This window comes from Ctenopharyngodon idella, chromosome 17 (assembly GCF_019924925.1).
Source record: "Ctenopharyngodon idella isolate HZGC_01 chromosome 17, HZGC01, whole genome shotgun sequence".
Classification (NCBI taxonomy): Eukaryota; Metazoa; Chordata; class Actinopteri; order Cypriniformes; family Xenocyprididae; genus Ctenopharyngodon; species Ctenopharyngodon idella.
The window spans coordinates 31,326,960-31,344,081 of NC_067236.1; the positions used below are offsets into that span (position 1 = coordinate 31,326,960).

Below are 17,122 nucleotides of genomic sequence, written 5' to 3' on the forward strand. Positions count from 1 at the left end.
AAAACTAATCCATATAAATCGAGCAGTTCAGTCCAAATGTTCTAAAGAGAATCGATTGCTTTTTTATGATGACCAGATTTAATGTAGACTTTTCACATATAAACCTTGATCAGTGAACACAAGCAGATGCTTGATCGAACCTGAATGAAACACGAGAACAAACCTCTCTTCCAGAACCAGCACATTTGAGCTCTCAGAAACGTTCAGTTGAGCTTCTGCTTGTGTTCGCTGATCAAGGTTTACATGTGAGAAAAATTAAATCTGTTCATCATACAAAAGTGATCGAGTCCTTTCAAAAAATTTGGACTAAACCGCTCAATTCATATGGATTAGTTTTACGATCTCTTTATGGACTTTTTGGCCCCGTTTACACCTGGTATTAAGGTGAGTTTTGGTCGATCGGTTCACAAGTAGATGAGGGAGACACATACCCGTTTACACCTGGTGTTTTAATCCGTCTCTTTTGTCCACTTTCTGTCATGATTTCTTCAAGGGGAAGGTCTATGGACGGATAAATGTATGGTTTTTTCAGATGTTTCGACCTAATGGACAAAATAAGCTCTCGCAATTTACATATGAACGTGACCAGAGATGACGGAAAAACATACGGAGAGCATCAGCTTTTATTTCTGCTCTGATAGCCGCAATACTACACCGAACGCTGTGAGAACATTTTGCTTGGTACATTTTTCAAAGTTTAAATTCTGTCTGGCTAGTGCGCTTCCCATAATGTTTACACATTAGGTCAGTAGGCGGTCTTTTGTGTCTGTTTGAACACATTCGACCACATGAGCGTTTTCACTACGAAAGCAATCCGGTCAAATGTGTTTTCAACTATCTCTGGAAGTGGTCAAAAGTTGACAAGCCCAAAACATTTTACTCCCCATTTACACCTGTATTTAGCGTCCATTTGTGATCCCATCGACGAAAACGCATCTTAATACCAGGTGGAAACAGGACCTTTGAAGCATCAAAGTGTCAGTTGCAAAGGCAGTCAATTAAGGAACAGAATTCTCTTAGATTTCATCAAAAGTATCTTAATTTGTGTTCTGAAGATGATCGAAAGTCTTACAGGTTTGGCACGACATGAGGGTGAGTAATTAATGACAATTTTCATTTTGGGGTGAACTATCCCTTTAAAGACAAGAGTAAGGTCATAGAGAGATGAAGAACATCAATCTTATATGCACACACATATCCAAAGAATATGTAAAATAATTTATTCATCAAAGTCAAATTATTTTTAGGTAACGATGGCAAATGCTTTTCTCTGACAGATGGATGTCAGCCTCTTGCTGAAAAATGATTAAAGCATTCCCAGAGCTGTTTTATGATATGACAGGTTTTCTGGGCAACCCCCGTCTCTTCCTCTAAGCAGTACAGAGAGAGACTAGGAGCCTGATTTGATTCATGTAATCTTTCTTCCTACTTATAAAGCAGATTTATGTGAAAACTATGTTTTTAAATTATATCTCCCATGACTTTATTTTAAGCTCCTTGCATCTTTTAAAAGTTTTTTTCCACCTCGCCCTTATACAGACATCCATTCAAGAAAGAAAAAAAACCCCAGTGAAAAATGCATGCCAGCTGCTGAAAATGTCACCATTAAGAGTCTGCAGTTTCCTGCGTTAGTGGTTTCCATTAACATTCTCCTCTGTTGTGGTGTGAAGGTGAAGCCCTTTATGGCTGCTGCCCCAGCGTCTCTTCGCCTGATGCTTAAGTTTCAGTTCCTCTCTGAATTCATAGTCGATGAGGCCTTGGTTCTCCTCACAAAGCTTGCTGTAGGCGTCTGCTAAAGCCCTGAATTCAGAAATAGAGATCTCTGTGGGCCGCAGTGTGGGATCCACATCAGCGCTGCGCAGCAACTCTTCCGTCAGTTCCTGACGCTGACACTCGGGGAACAGCATCCTGCAGCAAAGAAGAAAACAGTCTTCACACGCTGACACAATGAGTTAACGTAGAAAACTTGAAAAGTGGCATGGAAGTGACGTTATGCGGTCTGTGCGGATGTTCACTTAATGCTTGTCAAACAAAAGCAGCGACACGTACGGATTATGCAGCTGCTTGTATTACAGATGTTTTCCCTCACACTCCTCACTTCAGTGATACATAATTGCTGAGTTACTTCCAATCTGTAACACTTTACTTAAAGCCTTCGTGTATAATGCATTGTAAAGGTATTCATAATAAACAAACAAAAATAATGACTTATTCAACAATTTCTTCTCGTCTGCATCAGTCTCCTACACTGTTGGCGTAGTTAACACAGTGCAGCACTTCTGTGTTTACGTCAGAACGCTGACTCATGGTATAGAACAATGCTTATGTAGGTGGTACGTGTCAAAGTAACATCCACATGGATGGCAGGACCCAAGATTTCCCAGCAGAACATTGCCCAAAGCATCACACTGCCTCAGATACGCACTGTGTATTCTGACACCTTTCTATCAGAACCAGCATTAACTTCTTGAGCAGTTTGAGCTACAGTAGCTCGTCTGTTGGATCGGACCACACAGGCCAGCCTTCGCTCCCCACGTGCATCAATGAGCCTTGGCCGCCCATGACCCTGTCGCCGGTTCACCACTGTTCCTTCCAAACCGGGAACACCCCACAAGAGCTGCAGTTTTGGAGATGCTCTGACCCAGTTGTCTAGCCATCACAATTTGGCCCTTGTCAAACATTTTTCCTGCTTCTAACACATCAACTTTGAGGACAAAATGTTCACTTGCTGCCTAATATATCCCACCCACTAACAGGTGCCGTGATGAAGAGATAATGCACACACAATACACCATAACGGTAACATTCGTTGGATCATTTGAGTATGAATGTGTCGTTTTGAGTAGAAAATGAACTCTAGGTGTCACAAAGCAGCAAGTTACTAAACCGAACAACAAAAGCAATGATAGTACAGTGTAAATACAGAGGGAAAACAGTGAAAAAAGCAACCTTATTATTTATTTATGTCCCAGTGCATGATGGGAACACCAGTATCAGAAAGTTGAGTACTGTAGGTTTTACTTCATTTTATAACATTGATATTTACGCTTTAATTTCTACAAGCTTAAATTGAGAAATATATCAATATAGAATTTACTTTTTTAAATTCTTGCTTGGACTAACTTCCTCAGGTTTTTTCTGTAGATTTACTCCACCACAGAATCATTTTCATCAGTGAAGGTACACAACAGGTACAAGCCATTGCGCGGGCTGTACTTCTGTTTCTCACAGCCTTGTTTCATTCGCCTCTAATAATGGTGTCCACCCTGAATAAGGTCCATCCCTTAGTTATAACCAAACTAAACATTGAGAATAGAGTCGAGTTTTGAAAAGTAGTTGATGGAAAGAAAGCCTGGTGAATGCTTACTCGAGTCCTCTGCGGCAGTGCTTCCTCCGGAACTGGAAGGCGTTCTTGACAATCTTCTCGACCAGCTTGAAGGGCTGCTGGATCTGGGGCTGAGCCAGCGGAGTGAAGTGCACCACCCCCACATCCACCTACGCACACCGCGGGGCGATGAGATGCAAACACACACACACACAGACAACAGTGTTAGAGTCAGACGTGGAGACCATATTCAAGAGATACTCCCACTCCAGTGAAGGGGAGAAAAGGAATGGAAACTAGCTCAAAAAAAGGGAATATACGCATGAAGAAAAGCAGAGGATTGGGAGAGGAGGAGGTCGTGACGCTGCAGGATGACAAGCCGGTTCCGGTTGCTACAGTAACACCTGTTTGAAGGAGCATCAAAACAAGCCTCTTCAAATGTGAATAGTGAGTCTCGTTACATTGTTGCTTCCTAAATGTTCTTATAGCCAAAGTCTAGTGCTGCTGTGGAGGGATGTTCGAGCTTTCTTTGATTCTTTATGCAAAACCGTCACAGACACCTGCTGTGCCTAGACTAAAACCTGTTTCTCTCATGTAATTGTGGTGTGGAGACATCATTTTGGTAGCTCCCGAACCAGCTACAGACCTGTAGCAGTGCATTATACCTGCATTATTCACTCTTCCAGAGTGTGGATTCTGAAAATTGTGTTGGAATGCCCCTATAATGGAGGTGTGGGATGGACATGAACAGATGAATTGCAATTAGCTGTAGGTGATTTGTGCTGTATTTCAGCTGTGTGGCTTACTGTAGTTTAACATAAACCCATCTGCTTGAGTCGCAATCATGCAGAACTCTTGACTTCGGCTAGATTCTTCCACTCCTGGGCTCACTTTAAATAAATTATGAGCAGGATACAAGGCTTTGAAGCTCCTTTCTGGTGTTTAAGGCTACAAAAAAAGCAATAGACTGGAGATGACAGAGAAGTGAAGATGTGACAAGAGCTTTCAGAAACCATCGACTCATCTGCCTCGGCTGTGCGGGACGAGAACCAACATTCAGGAAATCAATTTGGCCACCTGTCATTTACCCCACCAGGGACACTGGTTTTAAAATAAAACACTTGGGCCCTTTTTTTCCCCCCAAGGGTCTGAAATTTTGACCAGGTACATTCAAGTCCCTAACAAGTCAAAAAGAAACCGGATTTAGGAGCAACCAGATAAAGTTATATATGGATATATGCAGCAGCTTGCCTATAATATGCCCTCGATCAACCTGATAAAATAAACTTATGAGAGAATCCTTTACCTTAAAGGGTTAGTTCACACAAAGATGAAAATCATCTTCAGAACACAAATGAAGATATTTTTAATGAAATCTGAGAGGTTTCTGTCCCTCCATTGACAGCTACACAACTACCACTTTGAAGCCCCAGAAAGTTAGTAAAGACATCATTAAAGTAATCCATGTGACTCCAGTGGTTTAACAAATAATGTGTTAATAATTGTGTTAAGATGCTTGAACACACATGTAAGATCCAGACAGGTAAACAATATTTTTGTAAGTTGGATTCATAAAGACTTCACTTGTTTCTGAAAGAATGATTCAGTGATAGTTACAGTTTTAACAGCAATTTGTTGCCACCTAGTGGTGTAACAATGCAATCAATACAGTCGTTATTTGAAGCATCCAGTTACTTTCAAAAGGTGATTTATTCTATTTTGATCGGTAATGTAGACATCAGCATTTATATCTGAATAATAAACTTTTGTATACTTCTGTGATAATTGGAAATTTGTAACAGAAATAATGATACTGTGTGTTTGAAAAGATTGTTTGAAGCTGTTTATATCTAAACATGACAAATGCTCTCTCTAAAGCAGCGGCAGCACAAACGCACATTTGAATGTTGCGATTTTATTTTTGTCAAAGGTTTAATATACACAGGCGAATCGTTAGGAATTAGATCACATGGGTGATGAAATCGAGAATGCGATCTTTTTAAGATTAATTGTGCAGCTTTGTGCATCTCTCTCTCTCTGCATTGATATCTGATGTATATGAGTAGGACGAGGGCTTTTCAGTGCATTCATTGCTTTAATATTCATGAGATGAGACGTCTTTAAGGATATGCTCCACGCACTTTGGTTCTCAATTCCCGCCAATAGATGCGAAGTGCTTTGTTTGCGCAAAAAAACAAACAAACAAAAAAACATAATTTACCACTTTATTTACAAAATATAAATCTCCAACGCATGTTCACAAGAGCAGCACGACGTAGGCGTGTTGTGTTGACGTGAGAGCCAACATTGTTACGTGCATTAGAGATTAATAAAGGGGTATGTTTGTTTATTCATTTATTGCACAAACAAAGCACTTGCATCGCTTCATAGAATTGAGGTTAAACCACTAGTATCACATGGAGTACTTTAATGATGTCTTACTACCTTTCTGGGGCTTGAAAGTGGTAGTTGTGTAGCTGTCAATGGAGGGACAGAAATCTCTCGGACTTCATCAAAAATATCTTAATTTGTGTTCCAAATATGAACTAAAGTCTTACGGGTGTAGAACGACATGAGGGTGAGTAATTAATGACAGAAATTTCATTTTTGGGTGAACTAACCCTTTTAATCAATTCTATGCAACTGACCATTGAAATTACGTTTAGTCAGTATCACAGCCTGCGATTCCATAATTCTCTCTCAGACAATATTCCTGTTGTGGTCACTATCTTACAAGAGAAAAAAAAACACATTACTGTCATTAACAACCTTCACACATTGCAAGTAAAACGCACCACTATTTGCACTTGAACAGAAGTGCTACTTTAATATAAAGGGTGTGAAGTTTAATTTGTCATTTCTAATGGAGAATGCTCAGATTGAGGTGGCAGTCCCTCAGGGCAATCTGAGTAACCATTATTTCCTTTACATAACTGCCAGAGAACAACGGAGTGCGCGGATGGGAATGCATACAGTGAGGGAAAGGAGAAAATAGTCCTGCAATGAGTATGGATACATTAATCATGACAGCACTTTCAAAAGACAACCACTCTTACTTCAGCTCAGATGAAGAAGCAGAAAGAGAGGATGTAACCAGTGGAGTCTGACAGGGCTTTTGCTAGAGAGGCTTGTTTTCACTGTAGGAATGGTTCGTCCCACGCTCCATGAATCGCCCAAGGCATTGATGGGAACTACTGATGTGCTTCTCAGATATGAAATGATTCTCGTGGAGTCTCACAGAGGTTTTAAGGTGTGTGGCTGAAGACAAGGCAAGATGGGCAGTGAGGGTAAGCGTGGTAAGAGGGTCAAACGAACAGCGGCCCTATATTTAAACACTCAAAGAATGACAGTTCGGTGAAAAGTATTCCTATTTCATTGAACAGTAAATTCACAAGAAAAAGCACAGAGGCAATAAATCAAGGTAGTGTGGAAACCCGTGCGCTCCCGTCTTGCACAGCAGAGAGTAATTTCCATTTATTATCATGAATTTAAACGGCCATTTCTGTAGCAGTTGCAATAAGACCATTTTGACATCTGCATTACAGGCAAACAGCTACAGCAGGGTAATGAAATGACTCCATCAGCAACTGTGAACAAACAAATGGATCTCATCCTAAACAATAAAAAAAGCACACAAGCAAATAGGGAAGAAAAAAAACACCCCTTCCCAGAAGAAATGTCAATTTCAATGTCAACTCAAGCTTCTGCACATGAAAGCTAGGGGTGATAAAATCAAGGTACCATGTATATAATTGCTTTTGGTGTCTTCACACATCAGCTCCCAACACATCCACACTCCCTGGACACGTTAACGGCACCCCTTACACATTTATTTATTTATTTTTCAGCACAATCCAAGCATCAGCACTTCCAGTGTGAGGACATATATGTACATTAACACCCTATAAGGCCCAAATACATATCAACTGAGCTGCACGATTAATCGAAAAAAGATTGCGATCTCGATTCAAACACCCACGCTATCTTATTTTGTTAATGACAACGATTCGCCTGTCTATTAAACCTTTGACAAAATCATTCAAATCTGTGTTCGTGCTGTTGCACTGATCCAGAGAGAGAGTTTTGAACCATAGTTGTTTCTGTGTTACAAATATTCAAACTATCACAGAAGTACTGAGATAAAAGTTTAAAGTTAGGATATAAACACCGATGTCTACAATAGTGTTCAAAATAGAGCAAACCACCTTTTGAAACGAACTTGGTGCTTTAAATAACGGTTTTCAATTACATCTATCGCCACTAGGTGGCGACAAGTGACTGTTAAAATAAAGCAATAAGCCCCAAGAAGTGTGGTTTACAGTGAATTTATAACAGCTAAGGGGCATTGTTAGGCACGACGCGGTGCAGAGTATGTACCACACAATACAAGTATTAAAGCCAATAAAATATAAGTAGCAATGCAACTTTCATGAAGTAAAGTCACTAAAAGCCTTCCTTCCGCTGGAAAAACTAGTCTCTGATTGTGAACAGCAACAGAAGTTACATTATTACGCCATTAGATGGTGGCAAAGACTGTCTTTATGAGTGTGTCAGTCAGCAGCGAAGACTATTACATTGAAAGAACCAAAACTTGTGAACACAGATCAAGACGAAACTCACAAATGCTTTGTCTAGCGCTATCAGCATCAGGTCACGGAGAAACCCATTAACTGTTAAAAAACAAGATATGGCAGCAGACGAAATGGATTTTTTTTTATTAAGAACATAGGACTGACCTGAAGGAAACCGCTATATCTAAATGCAGGTACACTTGTTCACTCGATCTCTCTCACAATACTCTACTATAATACAGTAAGCTTCAATTAACAATATCAAAATGTTTACGTTGCTAAGAGTGGTTGCTAAGGGTGTTGTGTAATCATACCAAAGCAAAGCCACTGGAAGGCAAGCCTGCAACCTTTAGCCAAAAAAGCGTAACGGCTAATGCTAACGCTCCGCCCCTGGCGGTACGCAGGGAAGGAGACCAGAGGCTGTTTTTTGAATGGATGTCAATGGATGAGAGGCTGCACTATGCTGATTAAACAGCTTTTGTGGGGAAATAGCTTATCATTTAATTAATCGACAGCCTGTTCGCTAATCTTCAGCATGTTTTACACTAAACAATACTTTCATTGGGAACTATATATAGATTTTAGCTTGATAAAAATGTATTTTTTAAGAGAAGGCAGACTAGGGAATGTTGCGACTGACGTCACTGCAATTAAACGATAGGCTGAGAGGTGCCGCACGTGATTAAGTTAGCCGTTACGCTCTCATAAATTTTGTTTCTAAACGTTCAAATCATGACAAAAAAAATACGGTATTTTTCAGGCTGGATCAAGCTAATGCGCATGCGCAGTCCTAAATGCGCGTCTCTTGTGTCTCATTTCGGAGGCGCGCGTCTAACTGTTTCTATAGGAACCGGAGCTTCTAACTGCAGTGATGCGATGACTTTACCAATCGGCGATCGGCTCTTATTTAGAAGGCGGGACTTATTCCGCCATTTTACACGTTGCACTTTCTCCCATTCAAAACAATACGAGTGGCGCGTCTTGTGTTATTAACAATATCAAAATGTTTACGTTGCTAAGAGTGGTTGCTAAGGGTGCTGTGTAGTGATACACAGAGCCGTTGGGTGAAGCGGTAAAATGCGGTAGTCGTGTTTTATCGTGAATAAAACACAGCTATTGACCAATCAGAATCAAGGACTGGAACTAGCCATTTTATAAAATGTATTTTGTCATTCAATTCAAAAGATTAGTTCAAAAACACTGATTCATCCAGTAATGAAACAAGTATTTATTAATGAGTCATTGAATTCATTCAAATTCAAAAAAAATAAATAAATAAAGAATTCATTCAAATTAATTAAACACTAGAGTCCAGCAATTAATGTTTTGTCAGAACCTCTAGTAAATTATATGTTATTTTGTTTAGTTTTATATTCAGAATCGTGGGAGAATCATGATCTCTAGGATCTGAAACCAAAAAAATTGTGATTCTCATTTTATCCATCCTGCAGCTCTATATGCTACACCTTCAGCTTCACCTGTGTAGAAGTACTGATAAGAGTTAATAGAACTTGTTTACAAAAAACAGAGCTTTTATGATCTTTTTATGAGACAGATAGATAGATAGACAGATAGATAGATAAATAGATACTCTGTTTCGTCCTTCTTTGCCCTCTTTGTCATTTCTAAACCAATGCCATATAGCCACTCCCACCCTGCAGCGAGGAGAGGACGGATGGAGGACGGCAGGGGTGGGGGTGCAGGGGTTTATAGGGGCAGCAGCTGTGAGTTCATCCTCCTGCAGTGTCAATGTTCCTGCTCACTGGATAGTCATATTATGATTAGGGTGATAGTGGTGCGTTGCCAATATAGCAAAACTCCTTGTAATAGCAGGTGAAAGGGACACACATGCCCATTTAACATCACACAATTTTGTAGCTGCCAAAGTGGGCAGTGGTCTGTGACAGAAAAAGGGACACGAGAGTTTTGGTATACATTTACCAAAACATCTTTTTCCCCCACATCTTGTTAGAATTTTAACATTCAGTGAAAAATAAATTAATTACAAAAAGGTAAAACACAGCATGATACTGCTGTGATATGATTTTTTTAATCATAATACTATGATTAAAAAAAAAAAATAAAGGCTGTTAGAAAATAAGGGGAAAACGATGGTGAAGTTTATGCATACAACACAAGAAAAAAATATCTGAAAATAGAACAAGATGACAGACTGAAAAAAGCTTAATATAGCCATTTTGCTTCTCTAGTAAATGTCCCTTATGAATATTATCAATGGTTTTACTATGTATAAATAGAAAAAAAGTTATTGTAGTTATTCCATGGTAACCACAAATTAACTATAGTTTTGTAACATAAACCATAGTTTAACTATGGTATTTGTGTGGTTATACAAATGGTAATCAATACGCCAACTATAATATAATAAAACCATGGTTAATTTTCGTAAGGGGTAATAATTTCAGGACGTTTTCAATATGTTTAAGCGTGTTTACATATTTTTACACAGAATTCAATATGAATGTCTAATCAAAACATTTAATCTCTGAGGCTATATCATGTAATAAACACCGTTAAAATATGAACAAGCTCTTCTTTACAATTAAGGAGTTAAACAAGGTTTTTTTTCTATGAGAAAAAACAATGGGATAAGTTAAAGCGTTCAATATTGCCGGTAAACCGAATCAAAAAGCTTACTAAATGCGATAATAGATGCTGAGGGATCAAATAACAGACTTTCATGCGCGTGAAGTTGAGAACGACCGTTGCTGCGTGACGTAGACCATCATTCGTGCAGCTTTGAACACAGCATCGTCGCTGTAAGGTCCTCTGATACACCGCTGCTGACAACATGAACGGATCGCTAACAATACATCTAAGGGCGTTTATACTCTGTTAATGTATTTAGCAGTCTGTACGTCTGCGTACGTGTATATGCTCGGAAACCTGACGCGTCATAGCTCGCTCTGCACCAGCCGAGGTAAGTACAGGATTTCTGCATTCCGCTCCGTATTACAGCCTAAATAAACCGTTCAGCCTCCGCTATGAGTCATAATCTAACAGATTTCTGTTATTGCCTCAGTAAAACGAAAGACAAAATGTGCTGACAAGTTGTGTGTCTGAAACGATACTTTATTTCATTTACCTGAAAACTGAATCGGACTTCAGTTATCAAATATCGCAACAATGCGTGTATGTACTGCCCCCCTGCTAATAACTCTCCAGTCTAGATGCGGGTATGAGGCATGAACAGGAAAGGCACAGCAGCACTAAAAATCACAGTCAGGAACCTGCTTCCTCATCATCCTGTGCGCACGCTTCTCTTTGTTCCCAGTGCACTGGGGGAGGAGGACACTCGTTTAATTCTCTCACTTATTTCCTCAGGCAGGCGGCGGTGCTGAGGAGTCTCTGCCGTCGCAGTTGCAGCCGAAGGAGAGGGGACGAAGCAAGCCTGTGTGAATGTTGGCTGGGTTAAGGAACGCGGCAGGATGGCGTCCACAGGCACGCAGATCTTCGCCTTCGTGCTGGCATTGTTAGGCATCCTAGGTGCCACGGTGGCCACGTTACTGCCCAACTGGAAGGTGAGCGCGGATGTCGGTTCGAACATCATCACTGCCATCTCGCAGATGCAGGGGCTGTGGATGGACTGCACCTGGTACAGCACGGGCATGTTCAGCTGTACGCTAAAATACTCTGTGCTGGCGCTGCCCGCATACCTGCAGACGGCACGCACCACTATGGTGCTTTCATGCGTGTTGGCAGCACTGGGATTGTGTTTGGCCTCTTTGGGTCTGAAGTGCACTCGGTGGGGCGGTGGACGGCCGTGCTAAACGCCACGCTGCCATGGCAGCCGGCACCTGCTTTCTGGCCTCTGGCTTCCTCTGCCTCGTTCCCGCCTCCTGGTACACAAACGAGGTGATTGTCAGTTTCCTTGACGTCAATGTGCCCGAAAGCAACAAGTTTGAGCCAGGCGGCGCCGTCTACGTAGCCTTCGTCTCGTCTGGTTTCCTTTTCGTGGGTGGATCCATTTTCTGTCTATCCTGCTCGGGTAAGAGACACGGCCCCCAGGATTTGATACTTCTCCCTCCAGACAAACTCCTCTTGCAGCAGCAACAACAATTGCTGCAACAACAGCAGCAACAGGAGCAGCTCCAGCACCAGTACTGCTCCCTCTCTCCGCTGGACAACAAGACCGGCTACAGCCTGCAGGACTATGTATAAGGGAGCAAGACAAGTGCAATGCACTGCCACTCGACCTCTTGTGATTACAAAATGAAAGGGCGAGAGGGACCGCAACTTTCCCTTCTCCTTTCCAATTCTTTCCTTTTTAAGATCAGCAAGCACAAATGGTGGAAGTATTCCCTGAAGCGTCGTCTTGGAACAGACGGATTGTGAATACTGAGGGGCGAGTGGCAGAAACGCTGCAGTAGCGACACGCTAAGCGAGATGATAAATAAACGCACATATCCAGCATCCTAGTAAATCTTATTAAAGTGTTCCTCTGGGAACGGATTAGCAACAAGGAAATGTTTCTGCTACTTCAAATCCCGCCCCCCCCCCCTTCCCAAAGATCTGAACTCAGAAGCAATCGTTTAGCTGCTAACAATCGTTTGGTAACCTCTGTTTAAAGTAAGATGGCAATATGTCTCTAAGAGGCAATCGTATGGGAGAGCCATTGTTTGGGAGATTCTTTGCTTTTCTTTCTACTTGAGTTAATGGTTGTGTTAATGAAATCTCTTGTCTTATTTTGGTAGCTGATAGGATGATTGATATTCTGCCTAAGCATGCTTTCTGGAGCCTGTGCATAATGCAGTGGAATGCCTGATGTAGACTGAATTGTAGCCATATAGCCTGTGCCTAAAGAGCTGTAGTTCATAAACCGCTGAAACTGTTTGGAGAAAAGTGGGAGGAGAGAGTGAATTGGGGTTGCTGGGTCAGGTATGTATGGGAAATCCATATGGAAATCCATATGAGAGGAGACTGCCCCTTCTTACGTCAAATGGACGATGTAATGTTGTGCTGTTCAACACTTTAACAAAAGCAAGCTGCCTGCCGCTCTATCACACACATTCATACACATACCGTGCTGCATGTGTGCTTTTTACTCATTCTGCTCCTCACTGCCATGGAGACAGGATTTTATACCCAAATACGTGTATTGTCTAGGGGTCGTATCTCTCTGCACACTCAGAGGATGGTGGTCCTCTCTATGATGAGTGTCATGAATCACTCCAGCCAAGAGCAGGGGATCGGTGTCTAGAGACAAAGCCTCTGCAACACCCTCTCTCTCAGACGGGAGGGTCCCTATTCTGCTGACCAACTCCAATCTTGAGGAGACAATATACGTGCAGCAGTTTTGTTTTAGAAAGATTGAGTTTCAGTAATTGGCAGCAATTCGCTGCAATATGTCCACTCTCAATGGAAATCTCCTTTGCCAAATGACGTTTGCTTTTCTCCAAATTTGAATATACAGCCAATATGTCTCCAAATGCCTGCTGACAGATTGTCACCTACAAGGGGCTCTTTAAAAATCGCCTTAAAGGAATATTTCAGGTTATTCTTAACATCCATGGGCATCATCTGCGGCATATTATCAATTACCACAGAAAGGGAAATGGTTATATGTTTACAGTGGTTTATTTGTGGTGCTGCTCGCCTTCCTTCCATTGTTATTACTGTACGTGTTACTAGCGTAAAAGCATTTCTTATTTGTTTTCACAGACTTGAAAGTAGTAATCGGCCGCTTGCCACAATGGGGTTTTAAATATACACTAAAGAAGTCAACATTTTTGTCAGCATGCCACAGATGCTGCCCATAGAGGGCATAGCTTAAAGGGATAGTTCACCCAAAAATGAAAATTATCCCATGATTTACTCACCCCCAAGCCATCCTAGGTGTATATGACGTCTTTCAGACGAACACAATTGGAGATATATTTAAAAATATCCTTGGTCCTCCAAGCTTTATAATGGTAGTGAACGTGGGGCCACATTTTAAAGCCCAAAAAAATGCATCCATCCATCATAAAAGATATTCACACGGCTCCACTGGGTTAATAAAGGCCTTCTTAAGCAAAGCGAAGCGATTTTAAAAATAAAATATTCATATTTAAAACTTTATAAATTCAAATAACTAGCTTCCGGCGGACAACCATATGCATACTGCGCAAGTTGACTTGCGCCAGAGTAAACCGTGACGCGATGTATGACGCAGGACACTGGGGTATCGCAAGTTTAGACGCCTCTCGCGGTTTAAACAAATAGGGCTGTGCAACAAACTCGAGCTCCTCTTCTCTTATATCAAAATCCTCCGACATTTCTCTTTAAGAAAATTCTTTTTATAATTCTCATTTTAGACTTCTAATTCATGAGCTGTGTTTTGTTTTGCTCTATCCTTGATGCGTCATGTGTCGGGTCAGAGGCCACTCTTCCGCTGCAATCGATGGCCAAAAGCTAGTTATTATAGTTAAAGTTTTAAATATGGATATTTTTCTTACAAATACCCATGGCTTCACTTCAGAAGGCCTTTATTAACCCCCTCGAGCCGTATGGATTGCTTTTATGATGGATGGATGCACTTTTTTTGGCTTCAAAATGTGCCCCCCCCCTTCACAACCATTATAAAGCTTGGAAGAGCCAGGATATTTTTAAATATATCTCCGATTGTGTTCATCTGAAAGAAGATAGTCATATACACCTAGGATGGCTTGAGGGTGAGAAAATCATGGGATAATTTTAATTTTTGGGTTGAACTATCCCTTTAATATTCTTTTAAGAGCGAGAAACTTCACATTGTCATCCTCGACCTCCCTCAGTGCTTGCCATCCCTGAGCGCTTATGGATGCCGCCTCTGACAGCCAGAACAGTTGCATGTCATGTGCCAATTTGCCAATGCATGTACCCCCTCATAAGCATGCCCCCCCTCCCCTGCACACATAACTTGTGCCAAGAGTCGAGTAAGTGTGAATGTGCTTGGATGCAGCCGTGCGTTTCTACGCTGCTGAAGGGAGGAATGCAATTTCAGTGTTGTTCTACTCTGGCAAAAAGAGCTTTGGCAGTGATGGATGGCACAGCGCATTCTTCCTCTCAAGCAGATTCCCACAGGCGAGCAGATGGCTGGGCCCAGCTCGCCCCCTGCAGGCGGTGGCGGGCATGCTGAGTGGGCACAGCCAGGCTTTGTGCTGCCCCTCTAGGGCAGATTACGCCCTCCTCAGCAGACCGTGCCAGCTCCTGGACAATAACGACTGCCCATGCACCATTACCGAATGCAATAAGCACTCCTCCTACCCTCCAAAAGTGACGATGCACTGAAATGTTACAATTGTGAATGTGCCAAACTAATGACTACTTTGCAAATGTATGTACAGGTGTACTGTTCTGTTTGCCAAATGCAAGATGATTTAAAGTTTTTCAAAGACTGTCATCTGTAATGAGAGATAATTTATAAATATAAAGTTGATCAACTTGCATACTTTCCCCCTAAAATTCCAAAGCACAACGATCCCAGGATCACAAACTGTTCAGGTTCACCAGGGACTGAGACCATTTAAATTGTGCTTTGGGATTTCATATTCATCACAGCTCTGCAGAGATTGCGTTTATCTTTTTATTAATTTCCTGAGAGCACTGTACAACACCCAAGCATGTTCACAGCAAATCTTCTTTATAAGAAGACAAACATTTACACCTTTACTTGTGTAACCTCATTTGAAAGCAATTTATTTTTTGTTAGCCTAACATGCTAAAAGATACACTGAAATAAAGATGATCATCTGTAGATAGTATTACCAATAGAGGTTTTGTAATTATAAAGACAAACTATTCATATATTGTTATGGTGCAGCTTGTTTATTAGCACGCTAGAAAAAAAAAAAAAAGTTTCATATGACCCAGACGAAACTGAGAGGCCCTCGTTTTTGTTCAGTGGCCAATTTAATGATTCCAGACTGGATAAATGAAGCTTATATTTTGGTGGATGCTTCCGCACTTCTTAATTTTGCAGAGGATATGGTTCAAATATTTCTGTACTGTTCTCTCAGTGTGCTTGTGCAAGTAGTTATATTTTTATTAATAAAAAATGGTGGAAGCATATGTTCTTAAAAAACATTTAAGTCTTATTTAATTTATGTGTGCTGTTTTGTACGTGTGAGGACAACAGTCTCAAGCAACAAATGACATAATAGAACAGGCTGTACTGAACACACATTACTTCATATATTCCATTTACTGTATCTTTAGACATCATTAAACATGAATGAATAAAGTCAGCATTCATTTGCTTTCTAGATAACCACTGAGAGCGAAGAAATGTATTCTTTGAGCTGTTCTGAAAACTGTGAATCTCATATAACAAGATGCGCAAATATATAAACTACGCAAACTTTACCCAGTTTTTAAAAGGATGGTGCATTTAAATTTTAAGTACATTTGTATACATCATAGCATGGTAGTATTTGTCGTACTGCCTTTAAATTAGGCTGATCTTGTTTAAAAAAAACAATGCTGTATTACAATATTGAGAATTATGCTGTTCTGATTTGACATATGCATTGATCATACCACTAATTCACACAGTCCATTAAATGGAAGACAGACCTGGCAGACTTTTGGCCATATATTACACTTTCCCCTGGTTTCACAGACAAGGCTTAAAGGGTTAGCTCACCCAAAAATGAAAATTATGTCATTTATTACTCACCCTCATGTCGTTCTACACCTGTAATCTTTGAAACACAAATTAAGATATTTTTTGATGAAATCCGATGGCTCAGTGAGACCTCCATTGACAACAATGTCACCAAACTTCTCAAGATCCATAAAGGTACTAAAGACATATTTAAAACAGTTCATGTGACTACAGTGGTTCAACCTTAATATTATAAAGTGACGAGAATACTTTTTGTGCACCAAAAAAACAAAATAGAGACTTTTCAACAATATCTAGTGATGGCCGATTTTAAAAACACTGCTTCATGAAGCGTCAAAGCTTTACAAATCTTTTGTATCAGTTGTTCGGAGCGCCAAAGTCACGTGATTTCAGCAGTTTGGCAGTTTGATACGATCTGAATCACTGATTCGAAACAAAAGATTTGTAAAGCTTCGAAGCTTCATGAAGCAGTATTTTGAAATCGGCCATCACTAGATATTGTTGAAAAGTCATTATTTTGTTGTTGTTTTTTGGCGCACAAAAAGTATTCTCATCGCTTCATAACATTAAGGTTAAACCACTGTAGTCACATGAACTGTTTTAAATATGTTTTGAGTA

At 40.6% G+C, this 17,122-nt stretch overlaps 2 protein-coding genes across 4 annotated transcripts in view; one reads left to right on the top strand and one right to left on the bottom strand.

Annotated features, from left to right (window-relative positions):
• Positions 1 to 1,197: 1,197 nt before the first annotated feature.
• The window catches only part of tfb1m (transcription factor B1, mitochondrial), a 38,350-nt gene continuing 22,425 nt past the window's right edge, over positions 1,198 to 17,122 (bottom strand). For all 3 annotated transcript variants that reach the window (XM_051868125.1, XM_051868127.1, XM_051868126.1), the window contains exons 7-8: positions 3,368 to 3,495; positions 1,198 to 1,908 (exon numbers count right to left, since the gene is read on the bottom strand). In XM_051868125.1, coding sequence (XP_051724085.1) covers positions 1,629 to 1,908; positions 3,368 to 3,495 — 408 coding nt within the window. In that variant the 3' untranslated portion in view covers positions 1,198 to 1,628. The remainder of the gene's footprint in view (positions 1,909 to 3,367; positions 3,496 to 17,122) is intronic.
• Positions 3,489 to 15,963, top strand: LOC127498599 (claudin-20). The gene is given in 3 exon segments (XM_051868128.1): positions 3,489 to 3,772; positions 11,242 to 11,672; positions 11,674 to 15,963. Coding segments are annotated over 2 exon segments (732 nt in total). The 5' UTR covers positions 3,489 to 3,772; positions 11,242 to 11,345; the 3' UTR covers positions 12,079 to 15,963.